This window comes from Protomyctophum parallelum, assembly GCF_964188405.1.
Source record: "Protomyctophum parallelum genome assembly, chromosome: 22".
Lineage (NCBI taxonomy): Eukaryota > Metazoa > Chordata > Actinopteri > Myctophiformes > Myctophidae > Protomyctophum > Protomyctophum parallelum.
The window spans coordinates 31894478-31916030 of NC_139714.1; the positions used below are offsets into that span (position 1 = coordinate 31894478).

Sequence of the window (21553 nt, forward strand, 5' to 3'; positions counted from 1 at the left end):
AGTGCGGTCAGCAGTGGCGTGCACAGACATTTAGAGGGGCAGGTGCTCAAGTGAAAAAAGGGCACCTTGTGCAGCGCATTTTGGTGATTACGCTATTGAAAAATAGCAGATCTACAAGCTCATAGCGCGCCACCGAGTGGCGCGCTACGAGCTTGTAGGTCTGCTATTTTATTTATTTATCGAAGAACCACTGACATAGAAACATATAGCTTTAGATTGTGGGGGGCCTAAATAATATAGTAGAAGCGTTTTCTATCAAGATTTGATCAATGTCACCGCATGGTCCACACACTACAATTTAAGAAAAATGAATAAAACTTTTTTTTTTTTTTAAGAGCAAAATTGCCAAAAGGGCAGGGGGTGCTCTAGCACCCCCTAGTGTCTATCTGTGCACGCCACTGGCGGTCAGTGTGCATATCTTGAACACACCCAGTGTTTCAGAGTGCAAACAGCTAAGTCCTGCCCTATGCAGGAGCTAACTATTTCCGTAGACAACGCCCTGGTAACGTCTGTCCCAACAGCCAGGAATCTTGGTGTTGTCCTGGACAGTCAGCTCTCGTTCAAAGCTCACATCACAGCTGTCACTCGATCATGTAGGTTCACACTCTATAACATACGACGAATTAGACCGTTCCTCACCCAGGAATCAGCCCAGCTCCTAATCCAGACAACAGTCTTGTCAAAACTCGACTATTGTAACTCCCTCCTTACTGGCCTACCAGCATGTGCACTTAAGCCTCTCCAGCTGATCCAAAATGCAGCAGCTCGCTTGGTCTTCAACCAGCCAAAATTCTCACATGTCTCCCCCCTGCTCCGCTCCCTCCACTGGCTCCCGGTCGCTGCCCGCACAGAATACAAAACTCTGATGCTGGCATTCAAAGCAACCAAAGGTATGGCTCCCCCATATCTTACAAGTATGATTGAACCCTACAAACCCTCCCGCGCACTCAGATCAGCCAACGCAGGGAAACTGGAAGTACCCTCACTAAAAATGCCGGGACAACGCTCCACACGTCCCAAACTCTTCTCCCTTCTGGCTCCAAAACTGTGGAATGCACTTCCCATTGCAGTCAGAACTGCAGCATCACTCCCAATCTTCCGCCGTAGCCTGAAAACCCACCTTTTCAGACTCCATCATGGCCCATAGCACTTACCCTAACCCCTTAGATAGCATTTCTGTTGGCTTAGATAGCATTTGACACAGACTTATAGCATGTTATGTAGACAGCACTATAATTGTATTGTATATAGTCATAGCACGCCATAGTACATTATGTATAGCATAGTAGTGAATATGTATAGTTTATTATGTATAGTGTATGTATAGTTTCATCATATAGATATTCCACTGTTACCTTCTTAGCTTACGCATGTTTCATTCATGATAAATGCTTTTATGTGATGTATTCCCATGCTTTTGTTCTTGCCTAAATGTAAGTCGCTCTGGATTAAGAGCGTCTGCTAAATGCCTAAATTGTAAATTGCAAACACACCTCCCAACCGATAGGGTCGTTGTAGTTGAAAAAAACAGCCGGGATAAAATCGCTTTTTAACAATGTGGAATGCACAGCCAATACTGGAAATTAAAAACTAATTTGATATTCGGAACCTTTATACACTTTGCTGATAGCAGTCCCAAAAAACAGGCTGAAGTGAAGTTTCGCCATGCATGTGAACCATGCAAATCATAAAGGACTTTGAATGGCCTTGTTATTGAAATGTGCTATATACAAATACACCTTTCCTTGCCTTGCTTATACAGTTGTTGGGCATTTTCACTTTAATCTATAGCTGCATAATGCATGCAACCTGCCAGTGCCTATACCTTAAAGGTATAGTGATTTCACTTAATTCAAATATCACTTATTTTCTTGTTTTGTTGTGATAATCCTCCCTACTATAGAGTGTGCTGGCCATATAAGGAGTTCCTCCCTGTCCCCAGTTAACCCCTGGGGGTCAAAAAACCTTAGGTTTCGTTTTTGACTCTCTATCCTGATTGGACGAAAGGCTGGGTCCCACAGCCAAAAACGAAACCTAAGGTTTTTTGAGTGAAATCACTGAATATACCTTTAATCTATAGCTGCATAATGCATGCAACCTGCCAGTTCCTATACCTTAAGCAGTATAGGGAATTGTTTATTGGCCTGCATCTAAGAAAATCCATTGTGATTCTCAAATTCTTCATCATTGCCTGCGCCAGTGGCGTGCACAGATAGACACTAGGGGGTGCTATAGAGCACCCCCTGCCCTTTTGGCAATTTTGCTCTTTTTTTTTCTTAATTTGTAGTGTGTGGACCATGCGGTGACATCAAATCTTGATAAAAAAAAACGCTTCTACTATATTATTTAGGCCCCCCACAATCTAAATGTATGTTTCTATGTCAGTGGTTCTTCGATTAAAAGAAAATAGCAGACCTACAAGCTCGTAGCGCGCCACCGAGAGCTTGTAGATCTGCTATTTTTCAATAGCTAAAGCACCAAAATGGGTTCCCGCCCCAAAATGCGCTGCACAAGGTGCCCTTTTTTTTTCACTTGAGCACCTGCCCCTCTAATTGTCTGTGCACGCCACTGCCTATCCTTTCTTTAGTCACTCCAACCTTTGTTGTGACAATTTGGAGTGACAAAAAAAAGGATAGGCTATACATATAGCTCTTATATACATTTGTACACTCTGGAGTCTGGAGTGTAACAAATGTAACGAAATGGACATGGATTGGGATTGATACTGTCTGTGTGCACACTGCACTGTGCATGCACGCATCAATGGATTGATACTGCATGTGTGCACACTGCACTGTGCATGCACGCATCAATGGCAGCCCTCTTGTGACAAGTGTTGCTCAGAACAGAACAGCGCCTCTCTGGTTGCCAAGGTGGGCCTGGGGGGAGCAGAGAGGCGTTCCCTGGTTCTCTCTGGTTGCCAAGGTGGGCCTGGGGGGAGCAGAGAGGCGTTCCCTGGTTCTCTCTGGTTGCCAAGGTGGGCCTGGGGGGAGTAGAGAGGCGTTCCCTGGTTCTCTCTGGTTGCCAAGGTGGGCCTGGGGGGAGCAGAGAGGCGTTCCCTGGCAGCACATGGACACCTGGAGGGAGCGGTGTCCTGTGACGCACGGGCATTCCCCGCGGACGGACGGTGTGCCCATCCTATATTCTTACCCCTATTCCTATCCCCACCACCCTGAATAATGCAATGTAACTTTAACCACCCCCCCCCCCCCCCCCCCCCCCCCACCACCACCACCACCACCACCACCAAAAAAGAAAAAGGAAAATCCGTAGTATTTTATTTAGTCTAGCTGTGGTATGGTATCATCACAGTATGCACGGATTGCACGCTAGGTGTGTTCTTACAATAATACACGCGCTGTGTTACCGGACCAAAGTATTTGCTCGTGTAAACTTCCTGGACAAACAGCTAAAGGAAGTGCCAGCCAGGCCCGTTCGTTGCCTCTCCGGTGACTTGCGGCACTGTTTTTACACCTTCTTTTCTAAATAAGGCAGCGGGGGCTGTCAGACAGACATATGACCAGCCGTCCCGATTTGGGTTCTGCTGCTACAGGATCCATCGCATCCCATGATCGCTCAGCGACGCTCCCCAATGAAAGTCCCCTTCCTTCCCGTCCCCTGATCCTGTCCTGTCCTGTGACCGTCTGTCCCACCGAATGACAGACCGTCCGGACTGAGAGCTCACCGCATTCTGCTGCGTTTTCAGAGGCGCTGCGCACTCTCTGCTGCTGGGTTGCAACTCTCTCTCTCTCTCTCTCTCTCTCTCTCTCTCTCTCTCTCTCTCCCCCCTCCCTCCCTCTCTCTCTCTCTCTCTCTCTCTCGTGTGGTGATGGGGTGGCGGTGGGTGAAGTCAGAGTGATGTCACACCGCGCTCGGGATGCAGAGTGCAGCTCCTCATGCAAGGTGAGCTAGTTTGGTGAGTGCAGGTCCCTCTCCAACGGCCGAGGCGCGGAGCTGCAAAAGATGGTCATCGCCGCCGCCTCAAGCTCCGTAGCGCTCCTCTGTCACTGTCGCCCTGCCCGTCGCCGTCGCAGCAGCACCGCTCAGATACCCTCGGGCTATGGTTCTGGTTCTTCTGGTTCCGTGCCCGGGGCCTGCTCCGTGATCGCCGCCATCACCCGCCTTCCCAAAACAAGCCTTCTTTACCACAATAATGCCAAAGGACGAGGAGGCAAAATAAGAAGAGCCGTATCTCCAGCTGGGCCGCTAGTAGTGACTTTGCCCACGTGCCCCCCCGCCAAAGGTCGCGCCGGATGGCCGTTGTTGCGCAGAGGTGCGCCCACAGCATGCCCGCCCGCACGCGCCGGACGCACTGCACTACCACAGCGCTGCTCGTCGTATTAGCGACCTCTCTGTTGGGCATCGCGTCGTCCTACCCCGTCGTCCCGAGCAGCAGCAGGACTAACAACGCAACTTCCCTGGAGAAGCGCTGGGAGAGCCTCTTCTCGCGTTCCTACCTGGGTCTGAGCGGCGACAAGTCTCAGCTGAACTGGGAGAGTGACTATTTACTGGGCATCAAGAGAGTGCGCCGGCTGTACTGCAACGTGGGCATTGGGTTCCACCTGACGGTGCTCCCGGACGGCAGGATAAGCGGCACGCACAGCGAGAACCAATACAGTGAGTTAGTGTCCTGGTCCTATCCGCCCGGCGATGCGCCGTACGTGCATCCATTGTGAGGGTTAAAAGCTGCAATCCGCGATTTTCATCCGTCCTGCGCCGGGGATTCGAACCCTAGTCTCCCTCCCTCCGCCGCTCCGCGTCTACGGAATCCCCGTTCATGAGCATACATGTGTAGGCTATATGTTAGACCTCCCCCCGGCACTAATGTAGGGAGACCACCTCCTCACAACCACTGCAGATGAACTTGTTGTATTGGATTAACATAGGCCTATATATCAGATACTCTATACACTATAGCCTACTGCACACATTGGTTAAATGGCGTTTTGTTGATTGAAATAATCACCGGATTGCAGCTTTATTTTAACCTACATAATAGTTACAGAATGCCATAATGTATTTTCCTGTAACTGTCAGAGCTAAATGAACACTGATCACACCGTGTGTTGCTGATCGTGCATGATATTTAATAGGCTGTCGTGTCGGCATTGTTGAAAGTTTGCGAAAGCAAAGGCAAATCTATTAAAAAACCTCGCATTCGTCACTGCGAAATATCTTCCCAGGCCAAAACATGACATGAATGCTTGGACCGATATAGACGCACACTTATTTTTACACTCTCCCCTCAGTCCCGCAGCGGGTCTGAAACAAATTACCAGCAATGCATGCACGCATATACATGCAACGTCTGGCGAGATACATTAAAGCTTTTTTTAAAACACAAACGTTGCATGATGCATCTCATCTGATAAAACTGCAATTTCACCATCATGGAGCAATAATGCATTCCATCCAGTCGCAATGCACCTGCAGCAAGGTTACACCCACTGCTGCATTGATGCACGTGTTATAATGGCCAGTCGCAGCAGTGGCGGCGTGTGTGTGTGTGTGTGTGTGTGTGTGTGTGTGTGTGTGTGTGTGTGTGTGTGTGCTGTGCTGGACAGGAGGACATGAGGGTTGGTTAACTATAACTATAACGGCTCTGTTTGGTTTTAAAGGTCTTATAGAGATATCTACGGTGGAGCGAGGAGTGATCAGCATGTGTGGCGTGAGAAGTCAGCTGTTTGTCGCAATGAACAGCAGAGGAAGGTTGTATGGAACGGTACGTGTGCGCGCAACTGTAGCCTTATATTTCGTATATATATATATACGTTCATGAAGTGAAATATGTCCTGAATTATGGCAGCTATAACAGCCTATATAGTAATTTAGTGGTTCTCAACCTGTGCCCTAGCTGTGGGTCCCCAGATGACAGTGTGAAGTGACAATTTAAGGACTTTTAAAAGGAAGAAAAGAAAAAGGCCAAATAATGCATCAAAAGTATAGCTAATCAACAAAACTATAGTCTACCTGCATGAAAACTGGTCAAACATTCACCAAATTGTCAAATAAGAATGAGTCAAAACATTTGAAAATATATGTGTAACCAAGTCAAACAATTAATGTTGAATGCCTCAACTCTGTCAGGGTAGGGGGTCCCCGTTCAAATATGATTATTGTGTGGGGTCCCTGCAGTTCAAATATGACTTTATATTGGGGGGGGGGGGGTCTCCAGTTCAAATATTATTTTGGGGGGTTCCCAGTTCAAATATTATTTTGGGGGGTACCCACTCCCCAGTTCAAATATTATTTTGGGGGGTACCCAGTTCAAATATTATTTTGGGGCGTCACAGCCTGAAAAGGTTGAGAACCACTTGTCTATATCATTGACATTGAGTAGCCTGAGTTCTCCTTGAGTGAACATAATGAATGATAATTCAGTTTCACTTGCTTGTATACATAGACTGCATTGAGCCTGATAATGACTCTCAGCATCATGAGAGTTGAGGTTTTTCCCAAAAAGTCAAGAAAATCAATGTAGGTATAGGCTATATATATATATATATATATAGACAATCACACATCTGTATTTGGTCTATTGCCTATTGATGTCTGCACTGTCTGCACATGTCTTATGTGGGTCAAACCTCAATATTACATGCAAGAGTTGATTTAACATTGATGTATGTGACACATTACTGCAGTGTTAAAAAAGAAAATCAGTTTTGTAGCTGCCAGTGGTTCTCCAACCTGTGGGTCGGGGACCCCACATGATTTGTTTTTTTTGGGGGGGTCCCCATGTGACAGGGAAGTGACAATTTAATTTGAAAAAAGAAAAAGAAAAACAGAAATGAATCAGACACTTACTGCATCAGAAGTAATCAACAAACGCTACTGTAAACATTCGCCAAATTGTGAATTATAAGAAAGAGCCGCGCACGGACCCCCGTCTTTACCCCTCGGGAGCCCTGTGAAAACATGCAAAATCCTCAGTGTTAATTCAACTCTGAGAGAGTAATTCAAACAGGTCAAATTTGGTCCATTTGTACACACTGTGTTGGAGAACCATACAGTATAGCCTGCCCTGTTTGCTTGGCTGCAGCCCCTGATTAAAATCATCAACAATCAGTTGAGTTTCAGGCTAATAGATTACACACACACACACACACACACACACACACACACACACACACACACAAACAAACACACACACACACACACACACACACACACACACACACACACACACACACACACACACACACACACACACACACGCACGCACACACAGGTGTCATGTTAATATGCATGTCATCAGTGTTGTCAAAATATTACTTTAACACTAATATACTACTTATTACTTATTACTTTAAAAAAAAGGAATAAAAGGTACACTACTTATTACTCCCTGAGAAAAGTAACTAGTTACTTATTACTTTTTTCTCTCGCCTCCAGTAATTGCATATTTTGTCCCCAAAAGTCTTACTTTGCATTTTCAACATTAGCAGCCCCCCCTCCCCTATTCTACAGTGTTTATTTAACTCTAAAAAGTGTACTGTATAGTGTACACATGATGATGGGTCCATTTGTACACTCATTTGAATTAAATGAACACTAAGACTTTTACTGTGTATGAATTCATTAATTACAGTCTAAAGTGTTTCTTGATATTTGAAGTAGATTTTTTTGACGTGGAATATAGCTTCTTCCCTAATCCCTATGCAGTGTATGCACAACTTGTAGCGGACAATAATGTTCTTCTCGTCTCGATCGCGGACATACTAAAAAAAAATGCGAATACTTCCAAGTATTGAATGTTATAACGCTTTGTTGTGCCGGTGTTTCTGTCTCCTCCACCTCCTCCATGCTTAGTTTGTTTACATCTCTCTAACAGTGCAGTCTAACGAGTTACACACACTAGTTTAGGTTGTTGTTCCGTGTTCCGAACCGTTTAAGGCCCTCCCTTCTGCATCCGATACTTCACACATACAGTACGTACCGACGAGTGTGCATCGTTTCCGTATCCGCTCTAGAGTCTAGATCTAGAGCGGATCAGCAGCCTGCAAAGCAACTCCACCCCTATCCAGTCTACAATAAACACTCAAACCCTCAGTTCCACCAAGGCTCGTGAAAATAGTAATAATATTACTTTTGGAAAAAAGTAAATGTAATATTATTACTCAAAATGTGAAAGTAACTAGTTGAGTTACATATTACTGGAAAAAAGTAATAATATTACTGAAAGTAGTATATTACTTAAGTTACTTGACAACACTGCATGTCATGTTATAATTCGAAATGTAGGTTATTGGCTTGCATCCACCATGTAATGTTTGTAAAGCTAATGTCATGCAAGGAATTAGATTTTAAAAAAAGAAGTCTTGTGTTGCTAAGCAATCAGAGATATCCGCCTACCAATATGTCTGGTGACGTCTAGATTCAATGTAGTTGCTAGAACAGCGGTGAGAATGGCCACTAGCAGACCTACACTATACAGCCGCTGATTTGAATCCCAAATCTGATACCATCCCATTATGAAGGATCTCCCTCAACAGTTTTGCAAATGTAGTTAATTATTAACCCATTAAAACCCGTGTCATTTTAGATTGTTGCCTTGGCAATTAAAAGATAGCAGACCTACACAAGCTCAAAGCTCGTACATCTGCTATTTATTAAACATTTTGAAAGTGTGAGAACTACTAATTTAAAAGCCGTCTGTAGAGTCGTCCTCGGGTCTTAAAGGGTTAAATAGTTAATAGGTAAATAGTTACTTACACCCAGTTTTCCATCCCCTATAGGTAGAAATGTACGTAGACGTCACCAGATGTATTGGCATAGGCTCAGATCTCTGATCGTCTGGCAAACGTGAGACTAGGTTAAGAGGGTGGTGCGTCTGCATTTGAAAAGGGCAATTCTTATTTGAAACAAAATGCCACCTCCTCCAATTTCCCTTAAAGTATGCCTTCTAAGTATTAGGTGAAGGTCATAAGGAAACCATGTCATGTGCTGTGATGTTCATCATGCGTCGCTTGATTTGCTTACCCTGTTTCCATGTCTCGGACACTTCCTAGAGAGGCTTCCGAGACGAATGCAAGTTCAAGGAGACCTTGCTGCCAAACAACTACAACGCCTACGAGTCTTCTGTTTACAAGGGTTTCTACATCGCCCTCAGCAAGCACGGCCGCGTGAAGCGAGGCAACAAGGCCACCACCGCCATGACTGTCACACACTTCCTCCCCCGACTATGAGAACTGGCAATAACTCACAAGAATTTTGCACATGTGGATGTACGTCCAGGTAATAACAAGAAATGCGGTGATCGCACATACTCACACACAAATGGGACTGCGAAAAAGCTACACAAATATTTATTCTCTTTATATATGTATATTTGGATAGCTCTCTTTGTATTAAAACATATATATATATATATATGTATTTATGTATACATATACAGAACATATATGTATACACGCCATACTGTGCTGCTTATTGTTTTTATGGTTATGGACAGGACGAGTTGAAGCCGCTGCCTGTCTCACTTTACATTGGTGCTTGCTGTAACTGAAGTATGTCACTTCCTGTTCTGAGACTGAGGATGAGAGCTGTATCCTGTGCTTTTACAGAGTGAAATGAATACTTTTTATTACCTCAAAGAACCACTTTACTGGACGAAGGGATGCATGGACTTCTCGCTCAACTGTCCGCTATAAAAGCTCCTAATTTCTCTAAAAAGCTGACCTTTTTAGCGCTTTGGCGTTTCTTTGCTCAGTTATTAGATTAGTCCAGCAGTGTGAAAAATGAGACTTCTTCTTTCAATGCACTTCCTTTGCTGCACGATGTAAAGGTGCCTTGCTGTTCCCACTTGTGGCCCCTGTAAACATGCATGTAAGAGACACCCAGCTGGAGTCAGAAATAGGGCTGACACTCTGGAGAGGCCTCGGAGGGGGGGACAGGACTATCTCTGGTTTATTTTATTTTCTGTAATTAGATCGATTAAGTAATATTCACTCTGGTGCAGAGGGCAATATGGTTCCGCTGGTACACAATGATGTTGACGGGAACCTGTATGTTTGACATGAGATGATTACCTCTGTCCAGGCTGTTGGGGCAACACTCTTAAAGATTTAACGATTTTTTTCCTCCCTCCGATAGGATTGTCTCCACAAGAACAGACTTAGGGGAAAATTAAATGCGCACAGTAGACGTGTATGTGCACATTATCTCGGATACTGTTGATATACTGATCTAAAAGCGTTTAGCTTTAGGTCGCTGTTTTTCAATTGTAAGGATTGTAGCTTTAGTGCGTTGCCAGTTGCTGCAAGAAAATGATGTCTACCGTCGTTGAAAATAATGTAAATACTTACAATGTGAAACAAAACGAAAAAGAGAAACAGGAGCTTTTTTTTTTATACGCTGCTTTTAGCGCATATATGCCCCGATAGAGGCATAAAACAGTTCAGGTTGCACAGTGGCCATCAGCGATGGTGCCTAAGCGCTTTGATAAGAAAATGTTCTCCCACATTGTGTGTTTATTTCCAGTGCATTTGTGTCAGGGTGGCGTCGGTTTGGGCCAACCGTCAATGAGCTCTGCAGCAGCACTGCAGTGGCAGCGAGGCAGATGGGTTTTTAGATGTAATTATGGATAAGGCTGAATGTATGGCACTGGACCCAGGACAGTGCAGCTCTCCACCCAGAGTGCATGCACGCTGCAGGATCACATGACAATTCTCTAAATTGAAGAACAGCACAGTAAAATACTGTGAATACCGCTGAAATTAACAATGATGATTTTACTGTGTACTAATCATCCCTGAGAAAGCATGGATTTTGGTTGGAACAGGTGTAATTCCCCAAAATGCCGTTATATGAATCGGTTTACAAAGCTGAAGATGAGCCATGTTTTGTAAACCTATATCGGCATTGTGCGTCGTCGCAATACTAAAATATATCCCCTTACTTTTTCAATTTTAAATTAGTGTGTGGCTGTGAATTTTAATCAGGACAAAATGAGAATCTTGTGCCGTGTGCATTCACCCCCTTTTGACGGTCACAGCTTATAATAATCTGCAGCTGTATATACTTGAAAGAGGAAGGTTACATTTCCGCCCCAACAACGGACCGGTGTGTGAGTCGTTCGTTTATTGGAACAGACAGAGGAAGGAAGAGGGACTATTTTAATCCAGGAGAGAGACTTATTATGGCAGAGCGTTCATTGGCCCACTGTGTCTTTGTTGTCCGTTTGAACCCCCTGCAAAGAATGTGGATCTGCCTGGATGACAGGCAGCCTGCCACATACCTGAGCCGAACCCCCCCCACCCCATGCCTCCTCCCTCACCCCAGCCCCCCCCCCCCCGACGGGACCTTGGGATTCCAGCTGTAACCCGGGAGCTTCCTCCTCTCTCTCCTAGGAGCCTTTTTTTAGTTCAAGGTCAGAGTCGTGGACTGTTGGTCCCGGGCCCAGTGCATGGCCAGGCAGGGTGGTCTGCTTTATGTACAGTATGTAGGTCGTTACACTGTTTTCCCCACAAAAGAGGAATTTGAAATGTAGGCCTATTTAGTTTTTTTTAAGCGAGAAAGCGTTTATCCATGTATGCATAAATGCAAAGAAGACGAGTTGTCTCTGTGCCGAAAAAGCTCTCATCTTTATCACTAGCATCACGACGCGCTTTACGGTTTTGTTAGTGGAACACCATGGCCTCAGTCCCCGGTCACCTCCGGTGTGTGCGTGCGAATGTGTGTGTGTGTGTGTGTGTGTGTGTGTGCTGTACTGTATCTGTGTCTAAAATAAGGAAACGTAAACACAGATGTTGATTTCTTGATGAGACAGAGGGAGTGAGAGCATGTTGGTGAGCTCTCTACAACAGTGGTTCTCAAAGTGGGCTCTTGGCACTCCCAGGGGGCAGGGAGGGGGGTTCCAGAGGGTCCCCCCACCAGAATGTGTTGAAATCAGCTTAACTCTATATAGTCATCCGTTATTTTCTAAACAATCTCGGACAAAATTGACAAAAACGCGGAATATTTCATTAAACATATCATCGACACAAATCTTGTACTGTCTGGAGGTCATCCCTGCATGGCTGACACAAACTATTTCCAGATGGGGTCCTACCGTCCTCCTCCTCCACCTCGGCCAAATGCAATTTGGGAGTCTTTCACGTGAACAAGTTTGAGAACCACTGATTTTTTAGAATGTTTCTAAAGAATCCGTCTGTCCCGGTGTACTGTGAACAACACTGAACACCCTGCCTCTTTGAAACGCGGCTCCATAACAACCAGCCCACCCCCACCCCCACCCCCACCCCTCCCTTCCCTTCCAAGTAGTTGCGTGTTGGGATATTTCTGGGGATGGGACATCTGCAGAGTTAATGCAGTGTGTGCGTGCGGAGCGGAGCAGCCAGCACAGAAGACACTTAAGGCAGAGCTAGTCGTATCCTTGTTCTCTCTGTAGAGCAGTGGTTCCCAACCGGCGGTGGGACATTTGTTTTTTTTTCATTTTATTATATTTACTGTATCAGTACTTTAGTGCACACTCATTTTCCAATTCAGTGGCAAATTCTATACCCTATAAAATGTCTCTCGCCCCACAAATTGAAGAAAAAACAATAGCGAAAATAGACACTCTACATAAGACAGGTGCGCTTATATTGTTTTTCGGACTTGCCCGGTGTGATTGAAATGTCCTCTAGACGAGCGGCGTACCCAAAAATGTCCATGGCAGGAAAAACGCCTTCTTAAAAAAAGGAGACAGCACAATAGCAACATAGGTCCTAAAGGAATAAAGATGCCATGCCAAAGGATTGGACTGCAGTGACATCACACGCAGTCAGACGTGGGTGTATAGCCTGTGCTTTGACAGGGCCCTGACAATTAAAGATCCACTTCAATGATTCGTTTTTCATTTAATATTCTGTTTTATTGTGGATTGTTTATGTTAGGAGTGCCATTCATTGTTTCAGCTTCAGGTTAACCATGCGATCTGAGCTTATAATTAGCATTAGCTCCACTATTCCCACGCACAACCCACGTCGGGCAAGACCTAGCCGGTTGAGTGGTCTGGAAGTACCAGAATCTTGGCAGTAGTAAATGACATCGAATTGTTCCGGCTCGAGAACACTCTCCTTAGGTCGTGACCAGGCTTTTCTCTTGGCAGATGAGTATTAAGCAGGGGGGCAGTCAGCCAGATATTTCGTGAAGCCTCATTTGAAATCGGTAGTTCATATAATGGCCTGTTGTGGCACTGGACTGGACCCAAAAAGCCCCATAGCTCCATAGAGGCCCATGTATTTTGGCCCAACTTCACCTAGACTGTATTACCTTAATAAACATGGTCATGAATACTTTCTTCTTCCAGTCACTAGTTTAAAGTCTCATTTCTAATGTCATAATATTCTTTTTGGAAAATTATGGTCCCATTAATTAAAAAAATGACCATAAAGTCGCGTATGTTCTGAGGGGCGTGGCTACCGTTACAGTCTATGATCGGGATTCCCCACCCACTCGAGTCAAAATAAAAACCAACGGAGAAGAAGGGGGGAAGTCCCGCCTCGTTGTCTGGGCAGCCAATGACCAGCTGGTATACAAAACGGAGCCAGCCAATGGCCAGCTGGTACCAAAGATGGCGACTTACATCAGGAATTAGCATATTATTACAGGCTTCATTTTACGTTCATGTTAGACCCGGGGAACGCTTTGTCCATATTTTTTACAGTCTATGGTATTAAGGCTGGGAACGAGGCTAAGCACAACCACATCTAGGTGGGGTGAGGGAGGGGGTGTGTCCCTCTGACCATGTGGGTTGGTGTTTACAGATAGCTCTGTTTTGCCTAGCTCTTGATTTTGTTCATACTTTTGTTCGACAGTGGTGGAAAAAGTAATGCAATGTAGAAATACTCTGTTACAAGTTAAAAGTCCAGAAATCAAGGTACAAAAGTATTGGCATCAACATAATTATACCATAAAAGTACCAAAAGTAAAAGTACTACTCGTTATAGTTGACAAGGTATCATGTATAAAAATGTATTGAAAATAGCAGGTCTACAAGCTCACAACATGTCGCATCACGTAACTAATGTTTTAAATAGTGGAGTAGAAGTACTTCTACTAGTGGAGTAGAAGTAAAAGTACAGAACATTGGAAATACTCAAGTAAAGTAAAAGTACCTTGAAATTGTACTTAAGTAGGCCTACAGTACTCGAGTAAATGTAACTGGTTACTTTCCACCTCTGCTGTTCAATAATAGAACTATAGGTCTCTACTGTTAAGCCCAAACCACATCAATGGGTCGCCATTCAACTCCTTGCATCCAAACAGTTGCGAGCAGACCCATGTAGACCCATGTAGTTGCAAGCAATTGATTGATTAATTGATTTATTTATTAACAGTTTGCAGAATTACAGTACCTTTCAAGTACAACTCAATACAAAAACTGTTAACAGTGAGTGGACGACACCATAAAGCATTACACTTGTTTACAATAGGGCCCGCCATTTTCAATTCATCAAAATATTTAGAGACGTACGAATATACACAACTATATAGTCAAAAATAAATCATCATAGGAGGTAAAAAAAAGGGAAAAGAAACATATACAGTGAGGGGAAAACAGGGGTGGGTTGGGGATTCCGATTTTACGGGGGGCCAGTTTCGAATTGCAGCCGTCCGTAGGTGCCCTTTGAGAGCGGTTTTGAAGGAGTCAAGGGATTTGCATGTCTTAATGACTGTTGGTAGGGCGTTCCACATTTTTGTGGCATAGGAGCGAAATGAATTGAATCCCTTGTTTGTGCCGAATCTGGGTTGCACATGGTTTGTTGAACTCCCATGGTTTGTTGAACAATTTAATTAAACCAATTGAATCACTTGCGTTGACATGCGCCTACAGCGTGCAACAGGACATATCACACCGCTGCGACAAATCCTAAAATGGTTTTGTTGCGTGTTGTCGACCCATTGGTGTGGTTTGGGCTTTAGGCCTATATGTTAAGATATTTTATATCATTTTTATATCATCACAAAGCTGCACAACAGAGGGTTTGGAGCTACCGGTTGTTTTCTGTGTGCAAATGACAAGAGTACTTGAACTTGGGAAATCTTCCCTTGACCAATTCCTCTGGTCTGGAACCTGGAGAAATAGCACTTATCTGAGTTTGTTGTTGTCGGTAGTCGGTATATGGTGTAAAGCACTGAGGCTTGCTTATTTTGATGAATATGTAAGATAGATATTTTGAGTGGCTAGCTGGGTGACAGAGGCCTAGTCTCATGTAGCCAGATGTAAAGGTGGAGATATCCGATAGCAGATGATGGCTACACTGCGACTCAGGCCTAATGCCAGCAAATGTTACCCTCTGCTGTGTAGGATTTGTCCTAAGTCTACTTTGCTCTAGCTGTGAAATGCATTGCTTGCACGTGAATTCATCTCATTACAGATGTACAGACAGTACTATATTTTGTATTTTAAAGGGTGAATTCCTGAGATGACCCAAGATTGCACCAACAAAACAATATTTTAATATGGTCAGTCTCAATCTGACAAACCATACAACAATAATAAAAAAAGATCTTATAATCTTACCAGTCAAACAATTCAAACTATGTACAGTGCTATGCTTTTTATCCAAAGCGCTTTCCAATGTGCATTGCATTCAAACACACAATTACATACCAACGGTGGAGGAAGCTCTCAAGGCACCAACCTGCTCATTGGGAGCAGTTATAGGGTCTCGGTGTCTTGCTCAAGGACACAAAGTCAGGAAGAGCTGGGGATTGAACTACCACTCTAATGTCTGAGCTACAGCTGCCTCTGAAACTGTAAAATGTCAGTGGCAGCCTATGCAGTTTACTGCGTGATTACACTACAGTGACATTGAAAATATAAATTACACACAGTGCAGTTAACCTAGTAGTATAGCAGACTGTATAATATTTTGCATTAATCGATATCCTTAGAGCTGGAGTAACCTCTGAGGCGTCTTTACGAGCATCTAGTGTGACAGCCTCATTGATCGGCGACAAACCATATATGACAGACTCAACCATAATGGGAATTTGTCATTGATTCACCCAATCAAATCAGGGTATTTATTATATTATGTGTTTTATTACCGGAAGAAGATAGTCTCGTGTCTGTGTGTCAAAGTGTCCTTGAGCAAGACACTGAACCCCCAATTGCTCCCAATGAACAGGCTGGTGCCTGTGTGAATGTGTGTGTGTGTGTGTGTGTGTGTGTGTGTGTGTGTGTGTGTGTGTGTGTGTGTGTGTGTGTGTGTCTGTGTGTGTGATACATTGTAAAGCGCTTTGGAGGAAAGGTGCTATAGAAATGCACCATTTACAAGCTGGAGTATAGTTCATTGTCTGTCATATTTATAACAGCAATTTCCATATTTTGGATAATCAACACAGGGAAGAAATATTTTAATGACTTAATTTACAGTTGATCACACAAACCTTTTGATACTGTTAATATCGCTGCTTGACAAAAAATAGGTATTTGCAACAAACTACAAATGATGTGTTGTGGTCTTAGTGAAGTACAAATTAATCTTTGTACACTGACTGAGTCAGTGTAGAAAGAGATTTAGTGTTGATCAATCAGTCTTTAACGCATCTGGGGAAACCTAACACTGAAATAGCACTTATCTTAATTTGTCGGTACTAGGTGTAAAGCACTGAGGCTTGCTTATTTGTGATGAATATGTAAGATAATAGCTAGCAAGATATTTTGAGTGGCTAGCTGGGTGACAGAGGCCTAGTCTCATGTAGCCAGATGTAAAGGTGGAGATCTCCGATAGCAGGTGATGGCTAGATTGGCTACACCATAGGCTGACCCACTGCGACCCCATGGCCTAATGCCAGCAAACGTTACCCTCTGCTGTGTAGGATTTGTCCTCAGTCTACTCTTCGCCCTAGCTGTCACATGCATTGCTTGCACGTAAATTCATCTTCGGGGAACAGATATCCTTTTTAAGGGGCTGGAATGGTTCCCCCTTCCTCCTCCCCCTCCCCTCTCATTTATTAATGTCTTTGGATGACAATTCCATGTACGGAAAAACAACAACACTGTAATTGAACTGGCTTCGATTTAAAGAATTAGCGAGTGGCATAGCCACTCGCGGGTCGGCAATTTGGCAGCATACGTGCAAGAGCTCATAGAGAGGCGGGTGTTTTTTTTGTTCGTCAGCTTTTTATACTTTTGGTGTGAATGAAACACAGACAAACAGAGTAAGACAGAGTTACGACAACTCCGTTCACTTCATGGGGCTTCAGTCTAATGGCGGCTCTTCTACATGGACTTCTATATTGGCGAATAGGGACACCGGAAGTTTACGGAATGCATTGGAGTCTATGGGGCTCGTGCGAGTACATGAACCACGTGACTGGGCTGTTTTCTGCCTCCTCAATGTCGTAACTCTGTCTCTAGACTCTATGGCTCTGATGAAACAGATCTTTGCAAGGGGTTTCATTGGACTTTTATTCTGAAACACTTTACTATAGCGTAGTTGTGATATCACTGGCGATTCCTTGGTATGTTTATTCTAATTTATCAAAGCAGGTCCCCCCCCCCCCCCCCCCCCCCACACACACACACACACAATGCGGCTGGTCCCTTGTTTCCTAGACACATTTCTCCCCAGAGACAAAATAAAGTAACCTTGAGCTTTGAACACACCACAGTGTCACTGCTAGTGTCCTGCTATGGGACAATACTGCTACACAGTCACATTATTCATGTTCATTCATTTGTAACTCTGTGAGAGCGGTCAATTGCTTGGTTACATCTGTCCTCTCCAGTTTAAATGAACACGGGGTACTAGTACTATTTAAGATTGACTGACCTTGAGGTTCTTCTCCTCAGCTCGCGACTCTATTATGCTACCTTTCTGCGTCTGGCCTGGTTGCCAGGGAATCTATGAATGAGGGCTATAACGATGTGTTATTGATATATGACAACGTTATATTGATGTCGTAATGCAGCAAGAACGATACCTATAAAGACGACCATAACAATAATGGTGTGAGTGCCCGCAGTGATGAACGATAGCCTTTGGTGAACATGCTGAATGTGAGGGACGTGTTGGAACATGAATTCAGGTTAATTATGATTGGCCTGCCGGTCAAATCGCTCTGAAAGTGATCCCCGACCTCGTCGTTCAGCATCGCCATGTGGTGTGGACTAAAACGATTAAAAGAATATTTACATTCATAGTTTTCTCTGAGGTTAAAGATTCTTGCTCTGGAAAGCCCTTTAAGCTCCACGTTTTTGGGTTTAGATAGAAAGGAATATGTAATGCTGTTGTACGAGAGGCTGCATGCAGGTTCTAAACGACTATTTGAGTCCACTTAACCCATTAAGAACTGAGGCCGACTTTACAGACGTCTTCTAAATCCTAACAGTTTTCTGAGAGACTCACCAATCTCTGACGTCCAGATGTCTAAGGCACAGTGGTTCCCAAACATTGTCATGTCAAGGACCCCCAAATTGACACTTATTAGCCCGCGGACCCCCATTTAAAAACATATGCCAGGGACCCCCATAAGAGAACATTTTTACGGCTCTAGCAGTGATTCTCAACACGTTTAATTTCAAGGACCCTCCGTTTGACATGCATTAGGCTACGGACCCCCCATTGAATGGGATTTCTATCTCTGGGACCCCAATTTATATCGTAAAATCAATGTTAATGTAACTATGAGAACCAAATGGACCCTAACGGGTCCATTTGGTTCCATTTGTACACTCAGGGTTACAGACCCATATATTGGGTCCATTTGGTTCCAAACTATCATTTAGCTGGGGACCCCCTGGAACTCCTTCAAGGACCCCTGGGGGTCCCCGGACACCACTTTGGGAACCACTGGTCTAGCATCTCTAGCACCTTATTCACCACATCGTCTAACCACTCAAGCCCTATTTTATACTTAGAAAATAGCTCCATTATTAGTTATTTTCTGTAAAGTCTGAACTTTTCTTTTTTTCTTTTAATTATGGAATTCTTTTACATAATTATATAATAATCTTGAAATGGTTCAAAACATTTTTGAGACTTTTTCAAAGATGTCACCTATAATGACATGTCCAGAACAGGGACACCAGGGTCAACGTGGTTAAAGCATCAGAGGAAGTAATGCTTTTCACTGAATTGAATCATGCTCCAGCACCATGGCCACTGAAGAGTATATGCTCCTTTGTACGTACCCTGCAGTGCTAATTCAACTCTGGGAGTGTGAAAATGGACCCTGAGAGGGTCTATTTTGATACACTCCGGGGCTAAGTTAACACTCAGGATTTTTGCTGTGTGTGAAAATCTCCCCTTTCAGCTTTGACCAAAAAAAATGCAATCCAAAAGTATCTGCTTTATAACCTTTACATTTTGTCACACACACACACACACACACACACACACACACACACACACACACACACACACACGCACGCGCATATAAGGTGAGGAAACTGTTATTTCTTTAATCACGCTCAGCTGAATTGAAAACATGGCTACCCCTATGCGTGACACAGCATTGTTAAAACATGGCTACCCCCTATGCGTGACACAGCATTGTTAAAACATGGCTACCCCTATGCGTGACACAGCATTGTTAAAACATGGCTACCCCCTATGCGTGGCACAGCATTGTTAAAACATGGCTACCCCCTATGCGTGACACAGCATTGTTAAAACATGGCTATACCCCTATGCGTGACACAGCATTGTTAAAACATGGCTACCCCCTATGCGTGACACAGCATTGTTAAAACATGGCTATACCCCTATGCGTGGCACAGCATTGTTAAAACATGGCTACCCCCTATGCGTGACACAGCATTGTTAAAACATGGCTATACCCCTATGCGTGACACAGCATTGTTAAAACATGGCTATACCCCTATGCGTGACACAGCATTGTTAAAACATGCCTACCCCTATGCGTGACACAGCATTGTTAAAACATGGCTATACCCCTATGCGTGACACAGCATTGTTAAAACATGGCTACCCCCTATGCGTGACACAGCATTGTTTAAACATGGCTATACCCCTATGCGTGACACAGCATTGTTAAAACATGGCTACCCCCTATGCGTGACACAGCATTGTTAAAACATGGCTACCCCTATGCGTGACTCAGCATTGTTAAAACATGGCTACCCCCTATGCGTGACTCAGCATTGTTAAAACATGGCTACCCCTATGCGTGACACAGCATTGTTAAAACATGGCTAGCCCTATGCGTGACACAGCATTGTTAAAACATGGCCACCCCTATGCGTGACACAGCATTGTTAAAACATGGCTACCCCTATGCGTGACACAGCATTGTTAAAACATGGCCACCCCTATGCGTGACACAGCATTGTTAAAACATGGCTCCCCTATGCGTGGCACAGCATTGTTAAAACATGGCTGCCCCCTATGCGTGACACAGCATTGTTAAAACATGGCTACCCCTATGCGTGACACAGCATTGTTAAAACATGGCTACCCCTATGCGTGACACAGCATTGTTAAAACATGGCTATACCCCTATGCGTGACACAGCATTGTTAAAACATGGCCACCCCTATGCGTGACACAGCATTGTTAAAACATGGATACCCCTATGCGTGACACAGCATTGTTAAAACATGGCTATACCCCTATGCGTGACACAGCATTGTTAAAACATGGCTACCCCTATGCGTGACACAGCATTGTTTAAACATGGCTACCCCTATGTGTGACACAGCATTGTTAAAACATGGATACCCCTATGCGTGACACAGCATTGTTAAAACATGGCTACCCCTATGCGTGACACAGCATTGTTAAAACATGGATACCCCTATGCGTGACACAGCATTGTTAAAACATGGCTATACCCCTATGCGTGACACAGCATTGTTAAAACATGGCTGCCCCTATGCGTGACACAGCATTGTTAAAACATGGCTGCCCCTATGCGTGACACAGCATTGTTAAAACATGGATACCCCTATGCGTGACACAGCATTGTTAAAACATGGCTATACCCCTATGCGTGACACAGCATTGTTAAAACATGGATACCCCTATGCGTGACACAGCATTGTTAAAACATGGCTATACCCCTATGCGTGACACAGCATTGTTAAAACATGGCCACCCCTATGCGTGACACAGCATTGTTAAAACATGGCTATACCCCTATGCGTGACACAGCATTGTTAAAACATGGCTATACCCCTATGCGTGACACAGCATTGTTAAAACATGGCTGCCCCTATGCGTGACACAGCATTGTTAAAACATGGCTCCCCCCTATGCGTGACACAGCATTGTTAAAACATGGCTACCCCTATGCGTGACACAGCATTGTTAAAACATGGCTACCCCTATGCGTGGCACAGCATTGTTAAAACATGGCTCTACCCCTATGCGTGACACAGCATTGTTAAAACATGGCTACCCCTATGCGTGGCACAGCATTGTTAAAACATGGCTCTACCCCTATGCGTGACACAGCATTGTTAAAACATGGCTACCCCTATGCGTGACACAGCATTGTTAAAACATGGCTACCCCTATGCGTGACACAGCATTGTTAAAACATGGCTACCCCTATGCGTGACACAGCATTGTTAAAACATGGCTGCCCCTAT

The 21553-nt window shown here is 44.2% G+C and overlaps 1 protein-coding gene across 2 annotated transcripts; it reads left to right on the plus strand.

Annotated features, from left to right (window-relative positions):
- Nucleotides 1–3838: 3838 nt before the first annotated feature.
- Nucleotides 3839–19700, plus strand: fgf6b (fibroblast growth factor 6b). 2 transcript variants are annotated; one of them, XR_014568837.1, is made up of 4 exons: nt 3839–4617; nt 5619–5722; nt 9012–15216; nt 16703–16724. XR_014568837.1 is itself a non-coding variant. In XM_083758211.1 (3 exons), exons 1-3 carry the CDS (start codon nt 4254–4256, stop codon nt 9186–9188), a joined length of 645 nt encoding a protein of 214 aa, XP_083614337.1. In that variant the 5' UTR covers nt 3839–4253; the 3' UTR covers nt 9189–19700. The 2 variants fall into 2 exon arrangements, 1 of the variants encoding a protein (XP_083614337.1); XM_083758211.1 differs by having other exon boundaries at nt 9012–19700.
- The last annotated feature ends 1853 nt before the right edge of the window (nt 19701–21553 follow it).